A 25,602-nucleotide genomic window follows, 5' to 3' on the forward strand; every position below is an offset into this window, starting at 1 on the left:
TTATATGCACAAATGTCATACTTATATGCTCAAACCTAATACTAATTAGGTATAAAAATTTTTGTAATTTATAAGGGTAAATGTAATACTTTTAAGGGAGAATACAATGCTTTTACATTTCGATTTAAAAATATTACATTTTTCCTCAAAAGTATTATATTTGCCCCTATAAGTAAGGGGTACTTGTCAACATTACTTATTATGAAAAATGTATTACTTTTCCTCTTATAAGTAACAAAAATTGTATTCTTGATTAGTGTTATATTTGAACATATAAGTATGACATTTGCACATATAAGTGACATTTGCATGGTGCTTTGACCCGACCTGACTCGTCTCACGAATAAGGATTCGTGAGACGGTCTCACACAAGTATGACCCAATATTTTATATAATACTTTTTGAGTGTAATATTGTTATTAGACAAATAATTATGTTATCCTTGGTCAAATAAAGCTTCTATCCACGCGATTAGGCTTTTAAAATTTGATTACAAAACTATTATAGGTTTGATTATTTTAATGGATATTGAGAGAATTCGTATAGGAAGGCGACAAATGTGACGAGAGAAAGAAGTGGTTGACTTTGTTTAATCTGGTGAGTAGGCATCTTTTAGTGCGTGTCTGGTTTCTGCGGAAAAGGTTTTGTGCCGTGGCGGACTTATAGTTGAGAGAGAACTACTTTTTGGTCGAATAATTATAATTTGGTGCTCTCTGGTCTATGGTAGTTGAGTGTGCAAAATATAATTTTTGTATGGGAGATTAGGAGTTTGATTATTATTAGTATTTTTTTAATTGCTAGTGGTTTATAATTTTTTTCATCATTCGATTTATAAATTGGGGATCAATAAAAATTGTGCTTTAATTTTTAATGCACTTTTGTGCAATGGTGGTGATGGTAATAAAGCTTATCAAAATGTATTGTGAAAACAAATAATCAAATAGAGTAGTAGTATTGTTAATCGTCGTTCAGTACAAGATTTAGAGTGTATCTCTCATACTGTTATAGGAGCTTGGCTTTTATACTACGAAACATAACGGATATATAATAAGTACAATGAGCTATGAATAATTGTGACGCTCTCCTTCATAAGTGTCCTAGCCCTCCATAACTACTGTTTCTTTATGGGTTGGTGCTCTAATAAGAGCATCTACATGTGTAGATATTACTTTGTTTTTGGAATAGTGCCTGTTGAGGTGGAAGGGAGAGAAATGGAGAGAGAGAGAGAATGGGTTTAGCCTGCAAGGATCTGTTTTTTGAAACAGTAACGTCAGATTCGAATTCCAAAGTCACCTCACGCCAGCCCGCATCATGCGCAACTAATGCGCCTAGCGGGCGCGTGCACTGCATGCGCCCGCTGGGCGCGCCAGTCACATCTGACGCGGACTGACAACCTTTTTTTTTAATTATTATTTTTTGTTTTTAAAATATGATTTGTTTTTTTTCCTCTCATTTTCTCTTTCCTAATCACACTTACAACAACTCCTCAAAAATCGCAAAAAAAAAACTCCATTGATAACTTGATAAGGATGCTCTAAGTGCGTTGGGCTCTGCGTTAAAGTGCACCGTTCTACCTCCTCTCTGCTTAACTCTTGATCGATACTAACTAACTGCGTTAATTGCTTTGCTACTCTATATTTTTTTTAGTACTATTGATTCTATATATTACAAGGTAGTGTATGCTCTATAATTTCTTTATCTCTTGCAGCCAAAGAGTCAATATCCAACTACCAGTGTTTGATCCTATGACATTCCCTCAAGAAGAGCCACAGAGGTGCCATATGATTATTTCTCCTCTTTGCTACTCTATTTGATTATTTCTTTCCACAATACAATTCGGTAAGCTTTATTAGCGTCAAGTGGTTTGACTTTATCTACATAGTGTTGAAAAGTATATTAGTTTAATTTGCCCGCATAGGTAGCTTAATTGGTCATAGGGGTGGAATTTGGAAAGAAAAATTAGAGATTAAGTCTTACCAGCGACAGTGTGGGAGCAACCTCTCAAAGTGAGGGGCTCCTTGTGCGCAGGGGGCCTTGGGGTTATATTAGTGAGTCAAGTCAAACCAGTGCAATTACCAGTTTTATCATGTCCGTCCTGTGCAAGTCCAGTTGCCATAGCTGTTATGCTCAAAAGTGTTTGGTAAAATTAGTTTTTTGATAAGTTGATAAATGTAAAAAGACTAAAAAGGACATGTTCATAAAATTTAAATAATAGTTTTAAATTTAAATATGTTTGTTTAAATATTAAAATATAAAATAATGAAATCAATATATTTTAATAAAATATAAAGTAAGAACATATATTTGAAAATATATAAAACAAAACAAAATATTTATAGTTCATAAAATTAGTTCATACAAAAATTAATGTTCAAACAAACAAATATCAAATTAAAATTATAACCAAATATATTGAAGAGAAAAGACCAAAATAATTTTGATTGGTAGGGATAAAAATGTCATTGATTTAAAATAATAAGAACAAAGATGAAAAAATAAATTAAGAAGCTACTAGCTTATTTTTGAAAAGCTACCTAATGTAACTTTTCAAAATAAACACTTATTTTAAGCTACTAGCTTATTGTGAAACCATTATCAAACCAAACTTATATTTTATCAGTAGCTTAAAATAAGTTATAAGTTTCTAAATAAGCTCTGCCAAACAGAGTCATGGATCGATAAATAAGCACAATAATCCACTTTCAGTCCCTTCATTCTCCAGAGCTCCTGAATAGCATAAACAATATGAAAATAGGGTGTATGAAATTTCTTGTTGAGCGACTTTTACAATGGCTACTAAAGAGTCACTTTCCATAGGCAGCTTCTTAAAACCCAAATGATGCCAGACTAGTGGAGGTGATGATAAATAATATATCCACAACTCTACATATAATATGAGTTAACCGCAATATATACCATCAACTCCAACCTGCTAAAATCCACTAATAATCTAAGTCGTCCTTGAATTGGTTATTGCACAAAATTCCTCTTCTAAGCTAGCCTAATGCACTCACATCTCCCTTCACCTTTATTGTTGAGTATGCAATTGAATTCCTCCAATAAACTACAATTTCTTGATCCTGTTGTAAATTTGGTACCATCTTCGCGTGGATGTTGTATGGTTCAAATCGCAAGAGAGAGCAAATACAAGTAAAGCAAAGAGAAAGAGAAGAACTCAGAAACCCTCTAAACTCATTTTATTAGATAACGGATGATATATATGCATGCATACACAATTATACAATAACAGTGGGAAAACTGTATCTAATCATGGGAGAGTAAAACTAAGGTAATGGCCACATAAATAGATATATTTATAACAGATCCAAACGTTGTTGATGTTTATCGAGGACCGGTTGTTATGTCATGAACCTGGGTTCTTGCAAGGATTGTGGATATAAAATTCTAAAATTATGAACATAAAATTCTAAAATATGAACATGAACTTGGGTTCACTTTGCAAGGTGGACCCGAGTCCATAGTATATTAGCATAATTTGCCATCAAGTACATCCTAAACTTCGTTTGCTTCAAACCAAACCACTTGTCTACTAGGAAACAACTGACTATCAGTGCAGGCAAGTCAAGTATTTCCTGACACAACTACTTTAATGTCTTCATGGAATCATACAGTACGATGAATCATATATATATTCCTAGGACGACAGTGTTGTAGCTGTATCACCTATACTTCGTACGTGGGTTTCATCGAAAATCGTACGAGCAGGCAGCGGGAAAGGGCGACCCTTCCCGCTAAGCAAAGCTCAACTTTTTTGCGTATGGGCGCTTTCGGTGACACTGTACACTACAATCGCCCAATGGGCTCTCACCATTAAAAGGCGAATGCGAAAAGGTTGCACAGTGATCCAACCTTTTTATAGTTGCAGTACTTTGTGTCAGTGCTTTAAACGCCTATTTGCCGTCTGATGTGTGTTATTTTGGACGACGCTTTTCTGCTCCCCAGATTTCATTGGCTCATCGTTGTTATATCATCTTATCCTTTGCACTTGAGTTCTCATTTGCAGATTGCATATACTCATTGAAGGGTCGTTAAGTTGCTGTCCAGTTCTGAGCTTGGTTTTGAATTGAATGAGCAGAGAAGGTAGGATTGTTGAAAATGAACAGGAATAATGCTGTGTTTGAGGTTACTCTCCAAAACATTCTTTCCACCATCAATCCCTTGAAAGAGGATTGGTCTAAGAGGTTTCAAGTCATTGATGATCTTCGAGCTGTTGTTCAGAGCATCCACAGCCTCAGAGGTATATACTCAAAACATGTTCTCTAGGTTGCCTTTTTTTTTTTTTTTGAGTGATGAGGAAAACTGTAGTCACTACTGAGAGTGTACGTGTATGGAGTAAATCCGCATTGTGACCTTAGCCAACAAAGGACCACAACTTTCAAAAAGATAAATCAACCTAGGTTGTCTTGGGCTTAAACCAATAAAGCCTATTGCTGATCGGCTTAAACAAAGAAGGCCAATAGGCCGTTCCCACTCCCCACTAGGAGTTGAACTTGTAACTTTGTTGTAACCATACCAAGCCCACAACCCAACCAACATTATTGGAGTTGTTGTAGACATCTTTGTTGTGGTTGAGGATGTTTTTTGATAGTTTCTGGTCCTTTTTTTTTTTTTTTTAAAGAATAGTTTCTGGTCTTAGTTGTTTGGTTTTGTGTAGTGAAAGTAGATGCAACTCTGTAACTGACAAAGGACCACAAATGGTAAACTGATATAGGTTGCTCAACTAAGAAGGCCAATAAGCTGCTTCCACTCCTCAATAGGAGTCAAACTTGTAACATTGTGATTGTTAAGTCAATAGTCTGATCAACTTGATTAGAGTTGCCTCTATGTTTACCCATTTTGTCTGCGAACATTATTTGTTGTGGTTGAGGATTTTTTTTTTTTTGTTTTGTAATGTGAAAGCAGATGCAACTGTGGAACCGTATGGATCTTTTGTATCTGATCTCTTCACAAGATGGGGAGATCTTGATATATCCATTGAGTTGACCAATGCTGCAGATATCTCACCAACTGCCATGAAGAAGCTCAAGGAAATTTTACTTCAAGATGTACTAAACGCATTGAGAAGTACAGGTATAACACTGCCAATTAAATGATGTGTTTCATCTTAACTAAAAAAACTGCTAATTTTGATATGTATATTAGTATATATACCTTTCATGGCATTGTAAAATTTTATAGGTGGATACAAGAAACTGAAGTTAATCCCCAATGCAAGAGTCCCAATCTTGATGTTTCATGGGAAGTACAACATCTCCTGTGATTTATCTGTAAACAATTTGGTTGGTCAGATGAAGTCCAAACTGCTGTACTGGATCAGCTTGATTGATACAAGGTTTCGCGACTTGGTTTTGCTGGTACGTTGGTTCAGTTCTCGACATGCCCCCTCACGTGAACCCACAACGTAACCATTATTTATATATATTATGCTTGTCGTGCAGGTCAAGGAATGGGCGAAGACGCACAACATTAACGACTCGAAACGTGGAACTCTGAACTCATATTCTCTCTGCTTGCTTGTCATCTTCCATTTTCAGGTCATTTTGCTTTCACTGCATTATATTCATCTGCTATCTGATCTGAGCATGGAGTATACATTGTGATCTGAGCATGGAGTATACATTGTGCAGACTTGTGAGCCTCTGATTCTACCTCCAATGAAAGAAATATACCCGGGGAATATGGTGGATGATCTTGATGGTATGGGTTGAATTAGTGCGCGTTTTCATCTTTTCCTAGTAATAAAAGTTGATGTTTTAGGGAATAATCTCAACCAAGTTGATCAGACTGTTGACTTGATAACGACAAGGTTTTGAGTTCAACTCATAGTGAGAACGGTCTATAAGCCTTCCTAGTTTGAACCAATCAACTATAGGCAACCTAGGCTGGTTACCATCAGATAGTGACTGACTGTGAGTTTCATCTGTTCATCACCTAGAAAATTCTTATGTAGGTGTGAGGGGCATTGCAGAGAAGAATATTGAAGAAAGATGTGCAGTAAACATCAACAAATTTGTGTCTGATAGGCTCAGAGTTCATAACCAAAGTTCTCTTTCTGAACTTTTCATCTCTTTCCTTACTAAGGTAACACTTGAAAACAGTAATACTGTAAGCATCTGAAGAATTTGTTGTTCTGACAATGGTGATGAGAGCTTACTAACGCTTTGGAACTGCAGTTTTCTGACATAAGTTCAAAGGCCTCCAAGCAATGCATCAATCCATACACTGGACAGTGGGAAGACCTAGAAGGCAACATGAGATGGCAGCCTAATAAATACTCAATCATTGTAATCTTCTTTCTTGATCTCTGTCTCTTGTGCAATTGAAGAACGCGTTTTGTTTCAACGAAAACTTTGAACTGATAGCAGGACTGCACATTTATATGGTCTTTTTTGGTTTGCAGATTGAAGATCCCTTTGAGCAGCCAGTTAATTCAGCAAGGGGGGTGAGCAGCAAACAACTTGCAAGGATATCAGAAACTTTCAAGACAACCTGCAATAAGCTTTCATCTCCCAATCAAGATCCAAGTTTACACATTTCTACTCTCGTGAGACCACGAGTGTCAAGATCCTTGGCGAAAACGCATACCAGAAGCCATGGCAACCATAGCAGAGAGGTCATCAAGGTTCAGACAAGTTCAGAGGGCAATGCAGCCATCCTTGGTTCCTCACAGCCTCAGTTTGAATGCAGGAGGCTCAACAAGCAGGATGGCGTAATGCCCAGACTTGCCCAGGCTCCTCCTGCTCGTGTGAAGGCAGGAAAACAGCCATCCTTGCAGCGCCAGTTTGATAGGCAGCCAAACAGTGTAATGCCTAGACATGCCAAGGCTCCTTGCGCTAGTGTGTACACAGTACAGAAGCCAAAATCTGACAAATGAAACACAGAATGGTTCTCTGGCCTACACTATATCTTTGAAGGGTGTGTTGAGCATATAATATATAAGATATAAATCTACAATCTCACTATCAGTTTAAACTTTTAGCTAAAACCAAATGGATGGTTTTGTATTCTACGTTTTTATGTGTTGTGAGGTTCCGTTTTCCCTTTATGTGTGCTCTTTTGTGGGGAATGACAAACAAATGCATTTATTTCAATTCTCTAGTTTTCTTTTCTCCAGTTTTCCATTCTTCATTCTCCATTTCTTGTTTTTCAAATTGAAAAAATGTATTTATGTACAGCAAAATGAAAAATCACTGCACATATGCATAATGAAATCCAATTTACAATTTCAAGGGACTTCACAATGATCATTTACTCTAAGCATGAAGAACTTTTAGGGTACTGGTACACCTAACGTTTTGTTATGAATTTCAAAAGCTCAAGAGCAGATAATTCATAAATCCCGAGAATTTTAAAAGCAGCAAGCAACTGAAAGGGGATAGCACAATCAAAAAAAAAAAACTTTATAGATCGGTTTTACAGAAAATCCAGATACAGACAAGAAACTATCTTATACGTTGCATGATGAAAAAAATTACTGTAGACATCTACAATGGACTATCCTAAGCAACAAAAGTGAACAAGTACCAACACAATTGAACCAAGGAATGTAATGCGTAAGATTATCTTACTTTAGCAATTGTCTTCTGTTGACTAACTGCATATGGAACTATCAACAACTGATCAGGCAATGGTATAATGGTTGTTAGTTTCTTCTTCTTCTTCGAGATTTCACTGTCCAATTTACTCGGTACTTTAGGCTCTCAAAAGGCGTTTTTCACAGGTCAAGATCCTATAGCTTGCATGAGGACCTTCTGATGTTTCTCGTAGATTTACTCGCCAACCCATAGCCTTCCCAACCTCCTGAAGTTCATCCATGACTGCGAGAGAGTCACGAATATATACTCGTCCGCCAGGCCTCAATATCCGATCCATTTCCAGCATGATGGTGGATATGTTGCATCTGATAAAGAAATCAAAGAAGATGACATCAAACTATAGGACTTACACCCTACAACGGGTATAACAACCTTGAACCACATATTACTTTCTATGTTGCCCATGTACCATTCATTCATCAGTTCCCAGTCCTTATATCACACTCTAAACTTAAATCTTCTAACTAATTAAACAGTATCTTCTCTGTTGCAAGTAAAGGCAAAGTAAAGATTACCTTTTTTGTTCAACGAAAAAGAGACCATTAGCATGCAAGAAATCATATGTTCTTGGGTATGTATCAAATGGTTCGCACCTGGAAGACAATACATCTTTGTTACAAAGGTAGCATCAAAGGTAGTTACTCAAATGTCACTAGCATATGTACAGAACTAAAGATCTAAAATTATCACTGCTATTGCACCCAAAAAATATCACTTCACATTGTCTACTTTGAACATTTCAGCATTTGAAATGATGATGCTGATATCCACTGTCTCACAGTAGTCAGCAAAACCCATATGTGTGTGTGTGTGTGTGTGCGTGTGCGCGTGTGTTGGCTAGCTCGGGAAAGTAGAAAGGGGGTAGTTGATGGTGGATGCAAATAAGACCATTAACAAAAATACTGCCAGCCAAGTGCCCTCCACCCCCTGGCAGGTAGACAGCTTATACAGCTCTTAAATTCTTACCAGTCATGCATAACTCCAAGAAGTCCACGGTCATATATAACAGGTAAAGTGTTTAGTCCACTCACTGGAACAACATTGAGAACCCAGCAATCAAACTTGTGTTCAATCAGTGCTGCAGCAAATCTGTTGGAAGAGAAATTAAAGCGGCATTCTCTTAAGCTTATTTCTCATCAGAGGAACTATGACTGATGAGATGAAACGGGAGAAAGTAAAGAGGCGAAGAATTACCCTCCAAAGCCAGCTCTCATGTCCAACACGTTTCTAAGTTTGAATTTCTTCCAACGCAATGCGTGGACATAGCCTCCAATTATTTCAGCCCAATATTTCAATTCTGCGGTGAAAAGCTCTTTTCTAGATATATAGGCATCAAGTTTTATACTTTGCAGCCTATCTGGGGGATTTTGAAGGCGTGCAGGCCAATTGGTTACATTTGTACCACCTCCATCCTCGGGCAATCGTGTAATACAAACTTTCAAATCAACATACCTAAAAATGAACATGAAACAGAAATCCCAATGACCTAAACTATAGAACCTTACAAACAATATGTACGTCACTTAATGATATTGAAACAGAAATCTTATTTGCAATAAAACATGACGTGTAATGCAAATGAATTATGCTAATTATCAGGAATCAACTTAAGCTAGTGAGCTTGGCGGAGAAGTATACCAGACATCGTCCGGATCATCATCTGGATCACATAATGGTGGTTTGCTCCCTTCCTCCCGGTTTAAATAGCAGCTGTTGTTTAAGGGCTTCTGCCATATTGCAATATAACCCTCCTTCTTTACAAGTTTCCAGCAAAGACTATTCGTAAGATTAACCATCTCTGGTATTTTAAAAAAAAAATCAAATGTCAAAATTCAATTTGGCAATTTCTCAGAGCACTTTCCCCAAGTACCAATAACTCTAGCTTTCCCACTGCAAGGAGTCGAGTTTTAAACTTTCAAATGGCAATCATTTTAATTATATTTTACTGCATATAACTATATATTTGATGCCAAATAAGGAGATAATTGCAAATTCAGGTTAGCAATTGTTGTAGAAGTGTACAAAAGCAAAGAGGCAGAATTAGAATAGGTGAAGCTTATTGAAATGACTCCCCATAACTCCCAACAGATAAGAATTTCTCTTTTTTCTCTTTTTTTTTGGGGTGTGTTTTCTTTTTCGCAAAGAAAGAGATAACATGAGAAATGCAGATTCGGGCAGTTTACCTTCCCATTGCTCTTCTAAGATTGGCTCATGTTTATAAACAGGTTGTGCAGCCCAAACAAAATAGCCTCCTCCGCGAAGCATCCGGTTGACCTCAAGTAGCAAAATACCATCTTTTCATGAAAATGCAGCAAAGGAAGGGATTAGTTCATGACAATAAAAATTCCCCCCATCCTATGTTCATGGCCTTAAAATAAAAAAGAAAATGAAAAAGGGAAATGAAGACATATAGAGCTGCGTAATATTCTAAAGCTGGCACATATATTTCAAACTTATAGGGTAATCAATTAAGTACATAGACAACTTCTGGATATAAATTCTTTCTTATTTGAGAACCTCAGCACTATAAATGTTGTACTGTTGCTAGTAACAAAGCTAAGAGACTTCAGAATACTAGTCTCAAAAGATGGAGGCCAAAACTATCATTCTTCACACAGAAACCAATAAACTTGTATTGCACACACAAATGCAGGGAGTTGGCTGATCATTATATATTAAATAAATAAAATATCCACTACCATGCATTTCTCGTCACAATTCTCCGCAAAATATAGAAGTATATAACTCATAGTCATTGCTAAAAGATTATCATTAATCAGAAATGCATAACTTAGAAACATACCATCACGAGTCCAATTTATCCTGCACCTTGAACAATGAATCAACTCAAATGATTGACTTGGATATAATAATCGCTTTGTTGCAAAAGCAGACACCATGGCAGGTACACCACGCTCAAGTGCAAACTGAATCTGATTTTCATGAACATCTTTTGGGGCAACTGAGAGGGTGAGCACATTCCGTGATAGCAGATAAGCACCAAAGCTTGCCACTCCACAACCAACATCCAAAGCAACTCGTGTATGACGACCAAATGCAATTTCAGGGACCATCTAGAGCACAGATCCCAAATAAAACATCAAGAATCTTAAATATCAACTTTTTTTCAAACTGGTTGCTGAAATTCAAAAACCTATGTATCACCTCTTCAATCTGATTCAAGTACTGATCTGCCCCATGGATGAACTGAGTGCCACCTCCAGGAAACTTGAACTTATCCTTGTCTATTGTAATCCAATTTTGACCTCCTTTATCTTCAACTAGGCGTGCATGTGGAACATTGCTGAACCAAACCTGCATTGTAGCACAGAAGTAAAATGTATCAAACATATGCCATGAGGAATTGTTTTCTTTAGTAACAAATCCTCCCAACTATACAATTAACCATTTCTATCAGCCATATGCCAGTATACATTACTTATTACAGTAACAAAGAACTTGAAAACAATCATATATACCAACAATAAAGGCACTAGATGGGAACAACTCCAACCAAGTTACTCAGACTCTGTAAAGTAAAGACAAGGTTATAAGTTCGACTCCCGGCAAGAGCGGCCTACTAAGCTTCTTGATTTGAGCATGACAACTATGGACAACCTAGACTAATTTAACTCCTTGTGGTCCCAGGATCACAAGGCGAGATTTATCCAATGCACGTAGTGGCTGCGGTTTTCCTAATCACTAAAAAATAAGTAAATAGAAATAAATGCACTAGATTTATTTTTTCTGGTAGAAGTATAACACCTCATCGCGACTTCTGGGCCATGGAATTGGAGTTCGGTAACCTCTAGGAGCAGGAACCAAGCAATTCAAGCCCTTATCTTTGTCCGGGCAATGCCGCTCGAATTTCTCCCCTTTCTCGGTGGATTTCAATTGCTTGATCGCCTCCACATTGTCCAAGCAAGGTATATACTCTCTGAAGCTACTGGAGCACAGCGCGAACTTGTTAACCCTAATACTCCTAGCTCCTCCACTTCCCTTCGCATCCGTCTCGTTATCTTGCCCCCAATTGTCCACCACGTCCGGATCAAACTTTCCCACCTCAAAATCCGCCGACATTACTCCATTCTCATCCACCACCCCCATTCTCTGTAACGCAGGAGGCGGCGGCGGAGGCGGCGGAATTGCATCCCTCCGCTGCTGCTGTTGTTGATTCCCGTCGTCTTTGCGTTCCTTGCCGTTGTCCGAAACGGTGTCGTTTATCATGGAAGCTAAATCGAACGTTTTATTGGCATTAGGGGAGAGCGAAACGGCGGCACCGACATCGGCGACGGAAGGAGGAGAGTGGCCTTGGCGGGAATCGAAGAAGACGAGCGGCTGCTGTTGGGCGTCGGACCAGTGCTTGCCGAAGTAGAAGAAAGCGACGGCTAAGAATGTGAAGGCGGCGATTTTTATGAGCGTTGTGGATTTGAATAGATCCCCATTGCCCATCCCCGTCATCTCCCCTCAATTCGAGTCTACATACACACTCAAATCTCTCGCCAGCTGCTCTTGTTTAGATCTGGGTCTGGGAGAATTGTGGATAGAGAAGACGCCTTTTACTCCACACAGTTTGTGAAGTGGCTTAGACGGTGCTCTGGAGCTTTACAGTTTTTAGTGGACACAGGGGAATACTTTTAACAGCGAGCTATTAATAGATGATTGGATTGAATATTACTATATTAGATGATGATTGAGGTTGGATTGAGATTAGTAGAGAGACGATGGAAGTTGGATTTTTCTGCCTAGATGAACATGGAAATATTTTTAACCCGTCATCAATTTATTGTAGAGTGTTGAGGATTAAACTCACAATTTATGAAGAGATAAATTATGATAACTTAATTGATCAGAAAATAAATATTAAATTCATACTGGAATCATGTTTCACTTATTAGTAATTACGATCACCCCTATTTTCCTAACCAAAAAAAAAAAATTGACCATTCATTTTCCACACTTAATCATGTAATGTATCACATTAAGATTTTAATTCGTTTTTCGCAATTTTACTCTCAATGAAATGGGGAATTTGTAACTCCCCTTTTAGATTTTTGGACCGTTATTATTCTTTACAAATTGAGACCTAGCTTAGCTTGTATTATTCTAACAACCGGTAAGAAGCACTTTAATATACGATCACACAAAGTATTTGAGAATCATTACACCTAAGACCAACTTAAATTCACCAAACTAAGGTTCATCTCTTATACTGATTGTGGACTTGTACAATAATATTAATAAACTTTTTTTTGGTATCAAACTTGACCCTAACTTCCTAGCACGCATTCCCATCTGTGTCGCAACTGATTAAGCTACGTGTCCGATGCATGGATAACCGTCTTCAGTCGCCAAACTTACTTACTCATGAAAACATTTCGGCCACTCAGAGTATCTCTAACCCATTAATACTAAAAATCTCTACTAAATGTCAAATCAAAAAAAATATTCTCAGCATATTTTTACATCAAAATTTATTCATATCCAACACATTACACCAAAACACCAAATTTTTACATCAAATGTTATTCTACACTAAAATAATATGATTTCTCTATTTTTAAAATTTTATTAATTCAAATTTAATTAGTTTAATATAAAATATAATTTGTGATGTAACTAATAATTTTTTTGTAACATTATTTGTATGTTGTTGTTATGTTTCAATTATTTTAATTTTTAATTAATTTATATTTAATATTAGTCTTGTTTTAATCGTCTTATTAGATTTTTTAAATGATATAATTTATTTATAATAATATAAGATTCATGTTTAATTATTTAACAAAAATATATAATACATAAAAACAAATTAAAGAATACAAAAAAAAAATTAACAAATAAAAACAAGGGGCAAGGCATGAATAAAAAATTACGCATAAAATGGCGTGGATGAACATTGTTGTGCCATATTTGGCGCAACACTATTCATCAACACCAAATTATTTGGTGTTTGGCGCTACATTTGCAGTCGGTTGGAGCACGATTTGCCATTTTGGTGCTACCTTAGAGATGACCTCAACAACCTATAAAGTCATTTCTAACCCATACTACACCAAAACACAAAATTTCTCAACCAAATGTCACATTAAAAAGAGTATTATCAGTATATTCTCACGTCAAGTTTTATTCGTCTCCAACCCACTCACATCAAAACACCAAACATCAAACTTCTACACAAAAATAATTTAATTTCTCAATTATTAATTCGAATTTAATTAGTTTAATATAATTTAGTTCGAACTTAATTAGTTGAATCAAACCGTGAATTTGAAAATATTTTGATAAAATGGAAGGAAGTGGGAGCGGACTACGAAATTATTTATTTTATTTTATTTTTTAAAATTGTGTTGTATTTTCTAATATCAATATTATGGTGTATGTAACTATGTATTTTAATTTTTATTATGTTCTACTTATGTTTGATGTCTTTGAAATTTTAATTAATATATATTCAACATTAGTCAGGTACCGATTGTTTCAATATGATCTTTAAAATGGTATAATTTATATTTAAAAATACAAACTTTAAGTATAAGTATTTACCAAAATAATAAAGTTTTATATAAAACAAGTAAGGATAATTTGAAAGTATTAAAAGAAGCAAGGGCAAAACGATGCATTTTTCCCTAGATGAATGCGGCACTATTCATAAACGCCAAATAATTTGGCATTTTGCCGGTGCGATGCCATCCCTTGGAGCTCAAGAAAATGGCGGAATGGCAAAATAGCGTCGTTTTTTGATGATTTGGTGCCTTTTGGAGATGCTCTAACACTAGTCACGAGGGCTGTGAAAGTAAGAAGTACTAAGTAAGTCAAGGATGAAAAGAGTGATCAAAGTTTGGCACTTGAGACCTAGTAATTATTCACCTTGCATGCAACCAAACAAGTATCTACTATTGAGACATTTGATTGAACAAATGTTGATAATCACAAGATTTCAAATTCAATTTGTTGTTGGAGTTGATTTGAGCAATTAATTATAAAAAATTTATGTTAATTTATCCTTTTATGATTCTTTATTGATTATATAATCACAATGTGAACTTCACAAACAGTTAAACAAACTCTCTCTCGTAAATCGAAGGCTCAAGGTGTTTCGCTAGTATGGGAACATATCAACAAATGCACGTGGCATGACTAAACAAAACAAGGCGGATGCTCAATATGGACACTCAATAGGTTAGGACATGTGATAAATCAATGTGGGCATATGACGGTCAATTGATCGAGATGTGAGTGGTTATGAATAGCTAATCACAATATTTACCGTAAATTATCTTGATTATATTCTCAATTTATTGTAAAAATACTCAATAAGAGTTAATTTTATTGTTGGTCATAAATTTATAAGTGTTAGTTAATTTTTAGTGTTTTTTATTAGACCATCTATATTGATTCTAGTATTATTATGGCATGACCAATTTAGTCATCCGTTTATTTTGCCGTTCAACATCGGTTAAATCGAAATCAAATTAATAATTTTACTATAGTCAAGGGACTAAATTGGTAATTAATTTTCACTGAAATGATCTTTTGACTATAGTGAAATTATCAATTTGGTCTCGATTTAACAGATATATAACAATATAATAAACGGAGGTAAAAAATGATTAAAATTTTCAAAATCGATGATTTAATTGGACACGAAAAATTATTGAGAACCAAATTGATAATTTTGCAATAGTCAAGAGACCATTTTGATAATAAACTCTGAAAAAAATAAATTTTTACATCTTTTATTACGTTAAAAATCATTTAAACAAATAAATTAGGCATAAAAATAACGTCTAAAATGAAGTGTCACTGTCGTTTACCACCGCAATCTCCACCTGTTTTTGTTCAGCGCCCGACTCTGCCACCTCAACCCGCCGTATAAATATCTATTCATCTTCCGTCACCGGAATTCCGTGAGTGACGCTTCGGTTCGGAGTTCCGGCAATGAGATGAGCGCGAATTACGACGAATCGTGCTCCAGGTCGATCAACGAGACGGTAAATGGGTCCCACCGTTTCACAATCCGGGGTTACTCCCTGGCCAAGGGCATGGGTTCCGGCAAGTATATCGCCAGCGATACTTTCAGCGTCGCCGGCTACGATTGGGCCGTTTACTTTTACCCCGACGGCAAGAACGCCGAGGATTCTTCCGTCTACGTCTCCGTCTTCATCGCGCTCGCTAGCGACGGCGCCGACGTCAGGGCTCTGTTCGAGCTCACACTGTTGGATCAGTCCGGGAAAGGGAAACACAAAGTGCATTCCCATTTCGACCGGTCCCTTGAGGGCGGGCCTTACAGTTTGAAATACAAAGGAAGCATGTGGTATGCCTTTTTGTTTACCTCTACCTCTTCATGCTTTCTCCATGTGTAATTGTTGATTGTATTCGTAATTCGGTGGGTCGAATTAGGGTTTTACAATCGAGTTTCTGACCACAATAGGCAAAATTCTACAAATTATACCATGGACCTTGCATTGTGTACCATAGTCCAAAAATAACCTTAGATTCTGTATAGAATTTATAGTTGACACATTTTGTACTTGCAATTGATAGTTTATGTAATATTATGCATTAGTAATTATAAGTTATTTGTTTACACCTATAGAAACTTAACTGTAGGTACAAAATGTGTAAACTGAAGGTACAGAGAGTTCACAATGCAATGTTTGCGAAATTTCCTAGCCCCAGAGCTTCACACCCCGGCTCAGATAGTTGAAAGTAAATCACGGTGACTCAGTGACCCATTAGGTGGGAGTACTAGAGCCCACTTCCTTCGCCCCAGGCCCCATACCCTTGTCCGGATAGTGAAGGGGTAAATTATGGTTACTCAGCAGTCCATTGGTGTCCACAAAGAGCCTAACTCACACACTGCCACCCATTAGGTTTTACAATGGAGTTTCCGGGCCTGCCAAGTCATAGTCTTTTTGCTCCTCAAGTAATTCGGGGATTCTGTTAATTTGCGGTTTTACATTGTGTCGTTTCCTCAGGAAACTAGGCTGATCACACATTGATCTTGTAGAAGAAAAATCAATAGAGTTTGGGAGAGCTTAAGACTAAATGCCCAGGCATACTGTGTCCAAAAGCACCCTTTGACCTATTCTTCTTATCACTCATAAGATTATCTAATTCCTTGTACTGCAGGGGCTACAAACGTTTTTTCAAGAGAACAAGCTTAGAAACCTCTGACTATCTGAAGGATGATTGCCTTGTCATGAACTGTACTGTTGGAGTTGTCAGAACTCGTGTTGAAGGGCCAAAGAAATATAGAGTTTCTGTTCCTGCTTCTGACATGGGCCAAAATCTGAAATACTTGATGGATTCAGAAATTGGCTGTGATATAGTTTTCCAGGTTGGAAAAGAGACATTTAAGGCTCACAAGCTGGTCCTTGCTGCTCGTTCTCCTGTATTTAGAGCCCAATTTTTTGGCCTTATTGGAAATCCTAATACAGAGGAAGTAGAAATTCAGGATATTGAACCGTCTATATTTAAGGTGATCACGTTTTTCTTAGTATATTATGTATCATTGTATCTTCTCCTCTACTTTTAATAGTGTCGTTCTACTATCCATTTAGATTTTCTTTGCATAATGGTCATCAGGAATCAAATATTTAGGTATACTTTTATCTATTTGCAGGCTATGCTTCAGTTTGTCTACTCTGATCAGCTTCCTGATTTACTTGAAATTACCGGCTCAACAGCAACAATCATGTTGCAGCATCTGTTGGCTGCAGCTGACCAATTTGGTTTAGATAGGTTGAAACAATTGTGCGAGGCAAAATTGTGTGAGGGAGTAACTGCTGATACAGTGGCAACAACTCTTTCATTGGCTGACCAGCACGGATGTTCACAACTCAAGGCCATCTGTTTGAAATTTGCAGCTACAAACTTGGGAGGTGGGTGAAATCTGTTGATGTGAGCAGTCCAATGTTTCAGGTTATGTATTCTATTTTTTTTTTTTTTTTTAAATCTGTTTCTTCACTGACATCAAATTTAGTACATGTATGACATTTGCAATTAAAAAAAATTGTTTTTAAGAACTCATAAATGCAGTTGAGATGACTGTGATCCAATTTAACCAAAAACAGGATCATTTTAACTACCAATTTGAATGGCCCTGAGCAAACTGATAATTGGGTTAGAGTGTTAGACCTTACATTGATTACTCTGTAATTGCACAACTTCATTTGATAAACAGCTTGGAGTCTAGCTATTGAGACATTAACCGATCACATCTGGTAATCTGGTATTGTCATATATGCACTATGAATCCTATGATGTCAATATATATGATCGTCAGTTGGTTTATTGTGTTGATAAAGATTGAGGTAATGCAGGAAAAGACTTCTGTAATTTGCTTGCTTGTTAATGTTCAAAAAAGGGCATCAGATTTTGGAGTTTCTTAATTAAATCGGATGGGCAACCTCTATGTAACTCGAATGTAAAACTCTACTTGTTTGTGGTGGCATTATGCTTGCTCTATTATCCATTTGATATCTGCATTTATGTTGGAAGTATGATAGCTGAGCCTGTGCTATTGGGTTTATGCCCCCTCATGGTTTATAAATGGCTCTTTCTTGGTTTAAAGGGGGGTTATATCTTTCGAGAAAAATACTCTGGGTTGTACCTTAGGTGCACAATGCACTGCTGTCAGCCTGTCACTTAGACTATGAATTACATGGTGTACTTCTCCAGGTACTAATTATTAGATCACAAAAGGCTTTTCATCCTGTAGTGCTTAAAGTGATAAACCTTAAACAACCAAATAAAATAAATACAAATTTTAAAATCAATTGCATGCATTTGGAGTCGGGTTGCTTGTCATTGCATGTTGATTCTTTATGTAATTGAACATCCTCTACTGCATAATGTGATTGTCATGATTGGCTTGGTATTACTCTTACAATGGGTTGTGATTACATTCAGATCTTTTTTAAATGTATTCAAGTTTGGAATTTGCTGCTCAATCTATTCACTTTTCTTTTTGGGACACATCATCTTTGGTATGGAGTAATTATTTGCACAAGAACCAAGCTCATATTCTTAGTCCTGAACAAAGGCTCACCCTTGAATCTCTTATTCTCTTCACCCTTAGGTTCTCATTTACTTTTTCATTCATCTCATATTCCATGTTATTAAATCTTGAATTCTTGATCGACAGTTGTTATGCAATCAGAAGGGTTCAGGCATTTGGAGGAGAGCCGCTCCTCAGTCTTATCTGAACTGTTGGAAACCGTTGCATCAGTTGATGAAAAGGCGGTTCTGATATCTAGTAAGAAGAGGAATAGCAGTAGTATATTTGGAATAGATCTAATAGCCAATGGTGATGCAGCGGAATCTGTTATTCGTAATTTTAGGCACTTGCGAAGGCGGACGTGATTGCCCGTTATGTTTCAGTGAAATCTGGCCCTTACAAGTTGCACATAATGTCATTTTCCTGTTTATTTGTATGTCAAGATGAAAGCTTTAATAGTGATTGTATGGTTATCAAGTTATGCTATCATCTAGGCTAGGCTCCAAGATCATGTTTGTCAATGTATGCATATGCAGTCTCTCGTGAAATGGTTTCTGATAGAATCACTTTAATTAGTTAAAAACATGTTTCTATTACATGGAATATGATTTTAGAATTGTGTTACATACTCATTGATGTCTCAGGTTCTAGCATTGTTAATAATGCTTTGGTTTATGAAAAAGCCCAAAATTTTTACGCCAATGTGAACTAGGAATGAAACTTCCTTTTTAATCTTAGTTAATAAAAAATTACATGAGGTAAATCAGTGAACGGATTTTAGTTAATAAAAAATTACAATGAGACAAACCAGTTTAAATCCATAACAACGATTCTGAATAAAAAATTACAATGAGGAAATTCTTAACGATTCTGTTTGAGTCATGGTGTAAAAATGTTACTAATATTTTATTTAAGAGAATTTGTCATAATTGAAAAAATCCGTATAGTGCCTGTTGAGACTAAGTTCAACCAAAAGTGAATATGTGCGTATGTACTTGGTATAACCATGTTAGTCGTACCAATTTTTTTAATTATATCCGATACAAATAAGCCAAGTAAAAAAATTTCCTATAACTTCATGAATGCCAAATATGAATGACTCTAAATCAATTGACATGTAGAATAATAGCATTAATGAAAAATTTATAAGCATAAAATCTTTAGCTGGGGTCATGAATACAACTTATCCGCAAGCCCAGAAAAGTACAAACAACATAAACTACTGAAGATTGAAGAAAATTAACACAGCAAATTCTGTTGTCCTTTGAACCAAAACTTCAAGCACTGGAAATTTTCCTGTAGAAATTGCCCTAGTTTGATCTAGGGGTGGCCCACTCAACTCGAAGAATAAGATTATCATACCCATAGCCATTCAGTTTGTTGATTGCCCTCTGAGCATCTTCTTTGTTTACAAAATTGACAAATCCAAAACCTCTGCTCACTCCAGTCTTCTGATCAATAGCAACATAGACTCGAGTCACAGCACCAAAAGGTCTGAAAAGCTCCATCAAGTCAGGTTCTCGGGTATCCTCTGATAAGTTGGTCACACGGACCGAGTTCTCATCATTCCTGCGTCTCATGTCTGTTCCAGCAGGTCTCTCAGCGCCCGACCTCATGCTAGGAGGAACATAAGCTCCTTTAGTTGCACCAGGAGGCATGCTAGCATCGGACATTGGTGGTTTGTCAACAAAAGTGTCAGTCTGTACGGCAAGATCCTTGTAAGGGCACTTAGATGTCCAGTGATCACCTTTCTTGCCACAAGTCCTACAAACCATCAGAACAGCACCTGGTTTATTAAGAGCAGACAGTGCATCTGCAGCCTTGGCCTCTTCAGCTTTGGAACCTGTAATCAGCACCGGGATTTTGTCAGTTAGCATAAACAGCATCCAAAGTAAATACATCACTGCAAATCATTGCAAAACGATACACAAATCGATATGTTCTCAAGGGAAAGAACACAATTACCACTTCAATTAATCACTCCCAACAAAATTAGGACATTATTATTGCACAAATCAACTAGATTAGTTACTTTCTATTACTAATAGTTATGTACAACATACCACCTTGTATCAACAGTATGATTAACATTAATCCTTTAAAACCCTAACTGGTAAGAGGAAACACAATGTCTCAGTTCAAAGAACCCTAAATCCTTAGGATAATGAAAATCATAGTATAAGCTTATTCTTTTATACTAAACTGATAAATTTGGATTGTTGAAACTGAAACTGCAGAGAAATTTAGTAGTTTTTCCTATACAAAAGCCCTAGTGCAGTTACTCTTAAAACTTTAATGTATACTTCAATAAAAGGATAATTCATCAAAACATTGCTCAAAATTAATCATAACCTACACTACGCCAGACCAATCGCCATAAAGTACAATTTTCCCCTTCAATTCATACAAAAAATCACATATTTGATAATGAATACACCCGAAAAGCATCAATATATACACACACAGAGAAAAACACGTCGATGAGAATGAGAGATTACCAGGGGCTCGGGGCCTTTCAAGCAAGATCTCTTCGGTGGAAACCATGGTGAGTCTGCTTCCGACGTCCTCACGAACAGCATCGCCGAACTTGGGCCAGGAGCGGCGTTCGATCGCCCGTTTACTGAGGCGCGCCTTGGCGAGCTTTCGCACACGAGTCGTGGTGGTGATCTTAACCTTATTGCCCTCGTCGCTGAACTTGTACTCAATCACCTTCTTGATGCCGTTCTCGTCCGGGCCGATGGTCTGCTTCGGCGGGAGGAGAAAATCGAGGTCCTCGGCGTCGTCTTCCTCCAGCTCCCCCCATCGGAGCTTGCTCGCCGGCTTCGAAAGGGAATCGGTAGTCATGGCCGCCGGAGCTATAGAAATCTGGTATTCAACTGGCCGAGTATGAGATTGAGATTGTAGGTTTTGAATACTTATATCTGCGTTATGGGCTCAACTTAATGGGCTGGCCCACATATGTATGGGCTGATAATAAATGGGCTTTCCTCCATACGCATTAGGCAAGAGATATGGTGGTTTGGAAGGCTTTCCTAAGTTCAAAGTTTAATTTTGTTAATTTTTTTTCTTTCTTTCCTAAGACATATAAATCGTGTATAAATACTCCTTTAGGGAACATTGAAACGGGTTCTGAAATCAATACTCTTGTAATTACTCTGTCAATTTTCTCTCCAATTATTTTTTACTACCTCGTGGTCATGAAACCCGACAGTGTCATTCTTGTCCCCATGACATTGATCTAGTGGATGATAATACTCATTTAAGACTTGCTTTCAGTGGCATGGTGGGGATTCGATTCACGCCAAGAACAATGAGAATTTGAGTTTGTATTAGACTCTTTATGAGTAAAAGTGTATAATTTGGTGTTAAATTAACTCAATTTACCTCATGGGTATAGAGTGGATTTATGAGATCTAAAATATAATATCATGAAGCCATAAAATATTGTTAAACAATGATTTTGTTCTACTCAAATTCATTAGAAAATGAATTCCATGAACCAAACATCATAAATAAATATTTTCTTCCATTGTAAAGAAAACAACTTCCATAGAAAAAATTTCCACCCAACCAAACATCCCCTTAGATGTAGATATTCCCCTTTTTTAACTCATAAATTAGGTGTTATGGAATTGTACCTAGTTTGGGGAATCTAATCTCTGATATTGTCTCTTCAACTAATTCAATTTTGACCAGGTCCACCATGTGGCAAATCTGCTGGCATTCAGGTTTTCTCATTTTTGCTTCAACATTAATGAATTTTACTTACCTACTGCCTAATTGTTTGGTTTTGAAAAGGATTTGACTATTCTTTAAATAAATATATGAATTTAGGGTAGAACCGAATTGAGTAGCAAGTGTTCGGAGATCGAGTTCTTCCAATTAGAGTCTAGTCAAAATTTGAATATTTATATATGAATTTAGGATTTGAGTGAGGCTTTGGATCAACAGTATGAGATTGATGGATTGTCACCAACAAATCACTTTTTAATTTTAATATTTATAATTGATTAAGAGACGCTAAGATAATATGTCGAAATAAAAATGATCAATAAATATTAATCTCGAATTAATTGAAACTTAACGTAGCTATATCGATGATCAAATGCTTGAAAATTTCTCTCTTTTGGGAAGAAGGTGCAAATGCTTGAAAGCTTCTCCCTTTGGAAACTTCTTCCTTTAGTACACATTGCAAGTACCATTTTTAGGAAACATAATAACTTGTGCCCGCAGGTTTCCTTTTCAGCTTTATCCTTGAATGGGTTCTCTTCCCCTATGATCCTTCTTTCTTTTTGTTTCTGGTGTCAAAGAAATGTTTGTTTCTGGTGTCATTGCAAATGATGTTTGAGCATGTGAAATTTGCAGAACTGCAGAGCTGCCAATAATGTCCATTGCTAGAAGTTTCCTCTGATCTATAATGTGTAAAGGTTACAAGTCTTAGGTAACTATAATTATGTTTCAACAATATGTGATCAATAATTATGTATCAAACTTAAAGAATTGACGAAAAAGTAATCCAAGTTGACTCGAAATGAGTAGTTAAGTAGGTGAAACATGATTCTAGTATTTACCTATAGAGATCACAATTTTAATTTGTCATGCAATTTTATTTTATGATATTATGATAACAAGTGTATAGTGGGTCAAGGATGTATCTTAAAAAATTAAACATGTCACATACAAAGCAGACATATAATCCTACTTAAAATAACGTAAATATTATTATTGTTTTAAAATAATAATAATAATAATAAGCAATTGGTACTCATAGTAGTACCCACATCAGGTTGGGGCAGGGTGGACGGTAAAAAAATCCACTTACTATGGGGACGTGGTCTCGTAGATGGAGTGGTGGAGAAGGTATATAAGAATGAATTAGTGATGGATTGGATGTAATCAGTAATCACCCCAATCTACTTATGACTTATTGTTATTTGTGTTTACCCATGATCACGAGTTTGATTTTTACTACTACTATCTTGATTAAACTCATGCAAATTTGACATTGTATCTTATAAAAAAAAAAATCTTAAAATATTTATATAATTTTTTTTTATTAGAATTACCTAACCCCTTAGCAAACACTTCGCTTTCATGTAGAGTTTTCCACGGTGTCATTTTATCAGCATCATATTAGCTTTTCTTCCGAATAAAAAACATGAATCCCATCCCACGTGATTCATTTTTCGTAGCATATGGTTATACTTTTGGGGTTTTTTTTTTTTTTTTTGGAAAACCAAATGAAACTCCATTAATTCAAATCCGAAATTAGAGTATTACAAATGAAAATAGGAGGGTCCGGAGACCACTCCGAGCAACCAGCCTGAGAAGCAGTAGCTAACAAGTGGACAACCTGATTCGCGGATCGCTTAACAAAAACTAAACTACACTGAGCAAACATGCTCATTAAGTTTTTAATATTTGCTAAAATGAGATGAAAGGAAGATTCCCCAACATTTGAATGGAGACTCTGAACGACCTGTTGAGAGTCGGTCTCAATAATAATACTGCCTTGAGTGTGCGATCTGAGCCAGTTTAGTGACTCACGAATTGTCAACGCTTCTGCCTCTCTTGAACTGAATATGCCTCTCCAGTTTGCACCTCTGGCTGCCACGAAAAGCCCTTGGTCATCCCTCAGTACACAACCTACTCCCATGCAACCGACTTCCATATTGATAGCTGCATCCACATTTAGTTTGAGGAAGCCTTGTTGCGGCTTTTTCCACTGTTCATTTGTCGAGATAGGCTTCGTGTTGTGACTTTCATTTGGGTTATAGTTGCATTTTATTAATGGTTTTCAATTTTTTTAAAAAATTTTTTTCTTTAACTTTAAAAATTGTTATACTTTTAATTCAAAATATTAGTTTCAAATGCAATAAGCTGAGCGTCAAGGAAAATGTTTCCAACCAATTTGGTCAAACTATTAATTTAGTAACAACAATATTTCAAGTTCAACTCTAGTGAAGCTGTTTATTAATCCTTTTTAGTTGGCTATGATCACAAGTTTCACTGCTTCACCCAGAATAATTTAGTTCTTAATATTAGACAATAATATGATTTATCCAAAAATATATATATAAGATTATAGTTTGTCATTAAAAGTCATGAAAATCTAACATCTTTTTTTCTTTAAAAAAAAATTAATTAATTTCTTTTAATGGACAGACAATAAAGAATTGCTCGTATGTATATGATAAACCTTGGCGTGCTAAAGATTAAAAGAAGCCACCGACACCAAACGTCAACGCAAACTATACATGTTGGGGTATATACCAATAAACCTTAATTTAATTGGTGTATAGTGTTTAATTTGTTATTCTCCCACGTACGCTCCACATTCAATTTTTATGTAAGACTTATTGTACTTTTTTTTTTTTGAGTACTATCGACTCTGTTACAATATAGTATATATTCATAGTTACTTTTCAAAACCAAATGAAGCACAAAAAGAATCAATATCACCTCCACTAAGGCTCGAACCCATCCCCTCCACTTTGGGGTGCAATCGAGTGCCACTAGACCACAAAATCTTTGGTGTTTATTGTACTTAGTTATCATTCAAGTTTTATTGAAAGTTGGCATGCATGCTTTCATTAAATTTGATGTTAATTAAACCTAACAAATTGCGACCGTAGATCAACAAAGTCAAATTTTATATGTACATTTCTAATTAAAACTGAATTAATTTCAAAGTGAAGTAAAGTATGTGGGTGCATTTTGAGTCAAATATGAAATAAATTCATGATAGTAGAGATTAGAGAGATTGATTTAATTGAGAGGATTATAATTTTGAAGGTAGTAAATAATGTTTTGAATACTGATGACTTTGTGATCTAGTAATATGAAGTAGCTCTCGGATCATGAGTTTGAGCCTCAATGGAGATAATATTAATTTTTTCCGATTGAGTCAAGTAGCATTCAAACAAAAATTTTGAAATTTAGTTGTTGAGATTCCTTCTTTACAACAACAATAGTATTGCT

General features: G+C 36.2%; 4 protein-coding genes across 6 annotated transcripts; 2 read left to right on the plus strand and 2 right to left on the minus strand.

Annotated features, from left to right (window-relative positions):
• Positions 1-3,871: 3,871 nt before the first annotated feature.
• LOC115999078 (protein HESO1-like) lies at positions 3,872-7,112 on the plus strand. Of its 2 annotated transcripts, none has more exons than XM_031238836.1 (8): positions 3,872-4,258; positions 4,924-5,091; positions 5,200-5,375; positions 5,460-5,555; positions 5,649-5,718; positions 5,957-6,102; positions 6,195-6,305; positions 6,422-7,112. In XM_031238836.1, exons 1-8 carry the CDS (start codon positions 4,117-4,119, stop codon positions 6,893-6,895), a joined length of 1,383 nt encoding a protein of 460 aa, XP_031094696.1. In that variant the 5' UTR covers positions 3,872-4,116; the 3' UTR covers positions 6,896-7,112. The 2 variants fall into 2 exon arrangements, with proteins under 2 accessions (XP_031094696.1, XP_031094697.1); XM_031238837.1 differs by having other exon boundaries at positions 3,874-4,258; positions 5,972-6,102.
• Positions 7,113-7,397: 285 nt separating this feature from the next.
• On the minus strand, positions 7,398-12,265 carry LOC115999077 (probable methyltransferase PMT11). The gene is made up of 9 exons (XM_031238835.1): positions 11,382-12,265; positions 10,782-10,931; positions 10,420-10,690; positions 9,800-9,910; positions 9,255-9,414; positions 8,811-9,068; positions 8,583-8,705; positions 8,132-8,209; positions 7,398-7,921 (listed from the first exon to the last, which is right to left on the minus strand). The coding sequence occupies exons 1-9, from the start codon at positions 12,075-12,077 to the stop codon at positions 7,714-7,716; spliced, it is 2,055 nt and encodes a 684-aa protein (XP_031094695.1). The 5' UTR covers positions 12,078-12,265; the 3' UTR covers positions 7,398-7,713.
• A 3,165-nt stretch (positions 12,266-15,430) lies between these two features.
• Positions 15,431-19,247, plus strand: LOC115999079 (BTB/POZ and MATH domain-containing protein 3-like). Of its 2 annotated transcripts, none has more exons than XM_031238838.1 (4): positions 15,431-15,933; positions 16,752-17,100; positions 17,245-17,503; positions 18,769-19,247. In XM_031238838.1, exons 1-4 carry the CDS (start codon positions 15,563-15,565, stop codon positions 18,984-18,986), a joined length of 1,197 nt encoding a protein of 398 aa, XP_031094698.1. In that variant the 5' UTR covers positions 15,431-15,562; the 3' UTR covers positions 18,987-19,247. The 2 variants fall into 2 exon arrangements, with proteins under 2 accessions (XP_031094698.1, XP_031094699.1); XM_031238839.1 differs by having other exon boundaries at positions 17,245-17,543; positions 18,769-18,901.
• A 473-nt stretch (positions 19,248-19,720) lies between these two features.
• On the minus strand, positions 19,721-21,513 carry LOC115999081 (eukaryotic translation initiation factor 3 subunit G). The gene is made up of 2 exons (XM_031238840.1): positions 21,120-21,513; positions 19,721-20,464 (listed from the first exon to the last, which is right to left on the minus strand). Exons 1-2 carry the CDS (start codon positions 21,463-21,465, stop codon positions 19,932-19,934), a joined length of 879 nt encoding a protein of 292 aa, XP_031094700.1. The 5' UTR covers positions 21,466-21,513; the 3' UTR covers positions 19,721-19,931.
• Between the last annotated feature and the right edge of the window lie 4,089 nt (positions 21,514-25,602).

This window comes from Ipomoea triloba, chromosome 12 (genome assembly GCF_003576645.1).
Source record: "Ipomoea triloba cultivar NCNSP0323 chromosome 12, ASM357664v1".
In the NCBI taxonomy this organism is placed as follows: domain Eukaryota; kingdom Viridiplantae; phylum Streptophyta; class Magnoliopsida; order Solanales; family Convolvulaceae; genus Ipomoea; species Ipomoea triloba.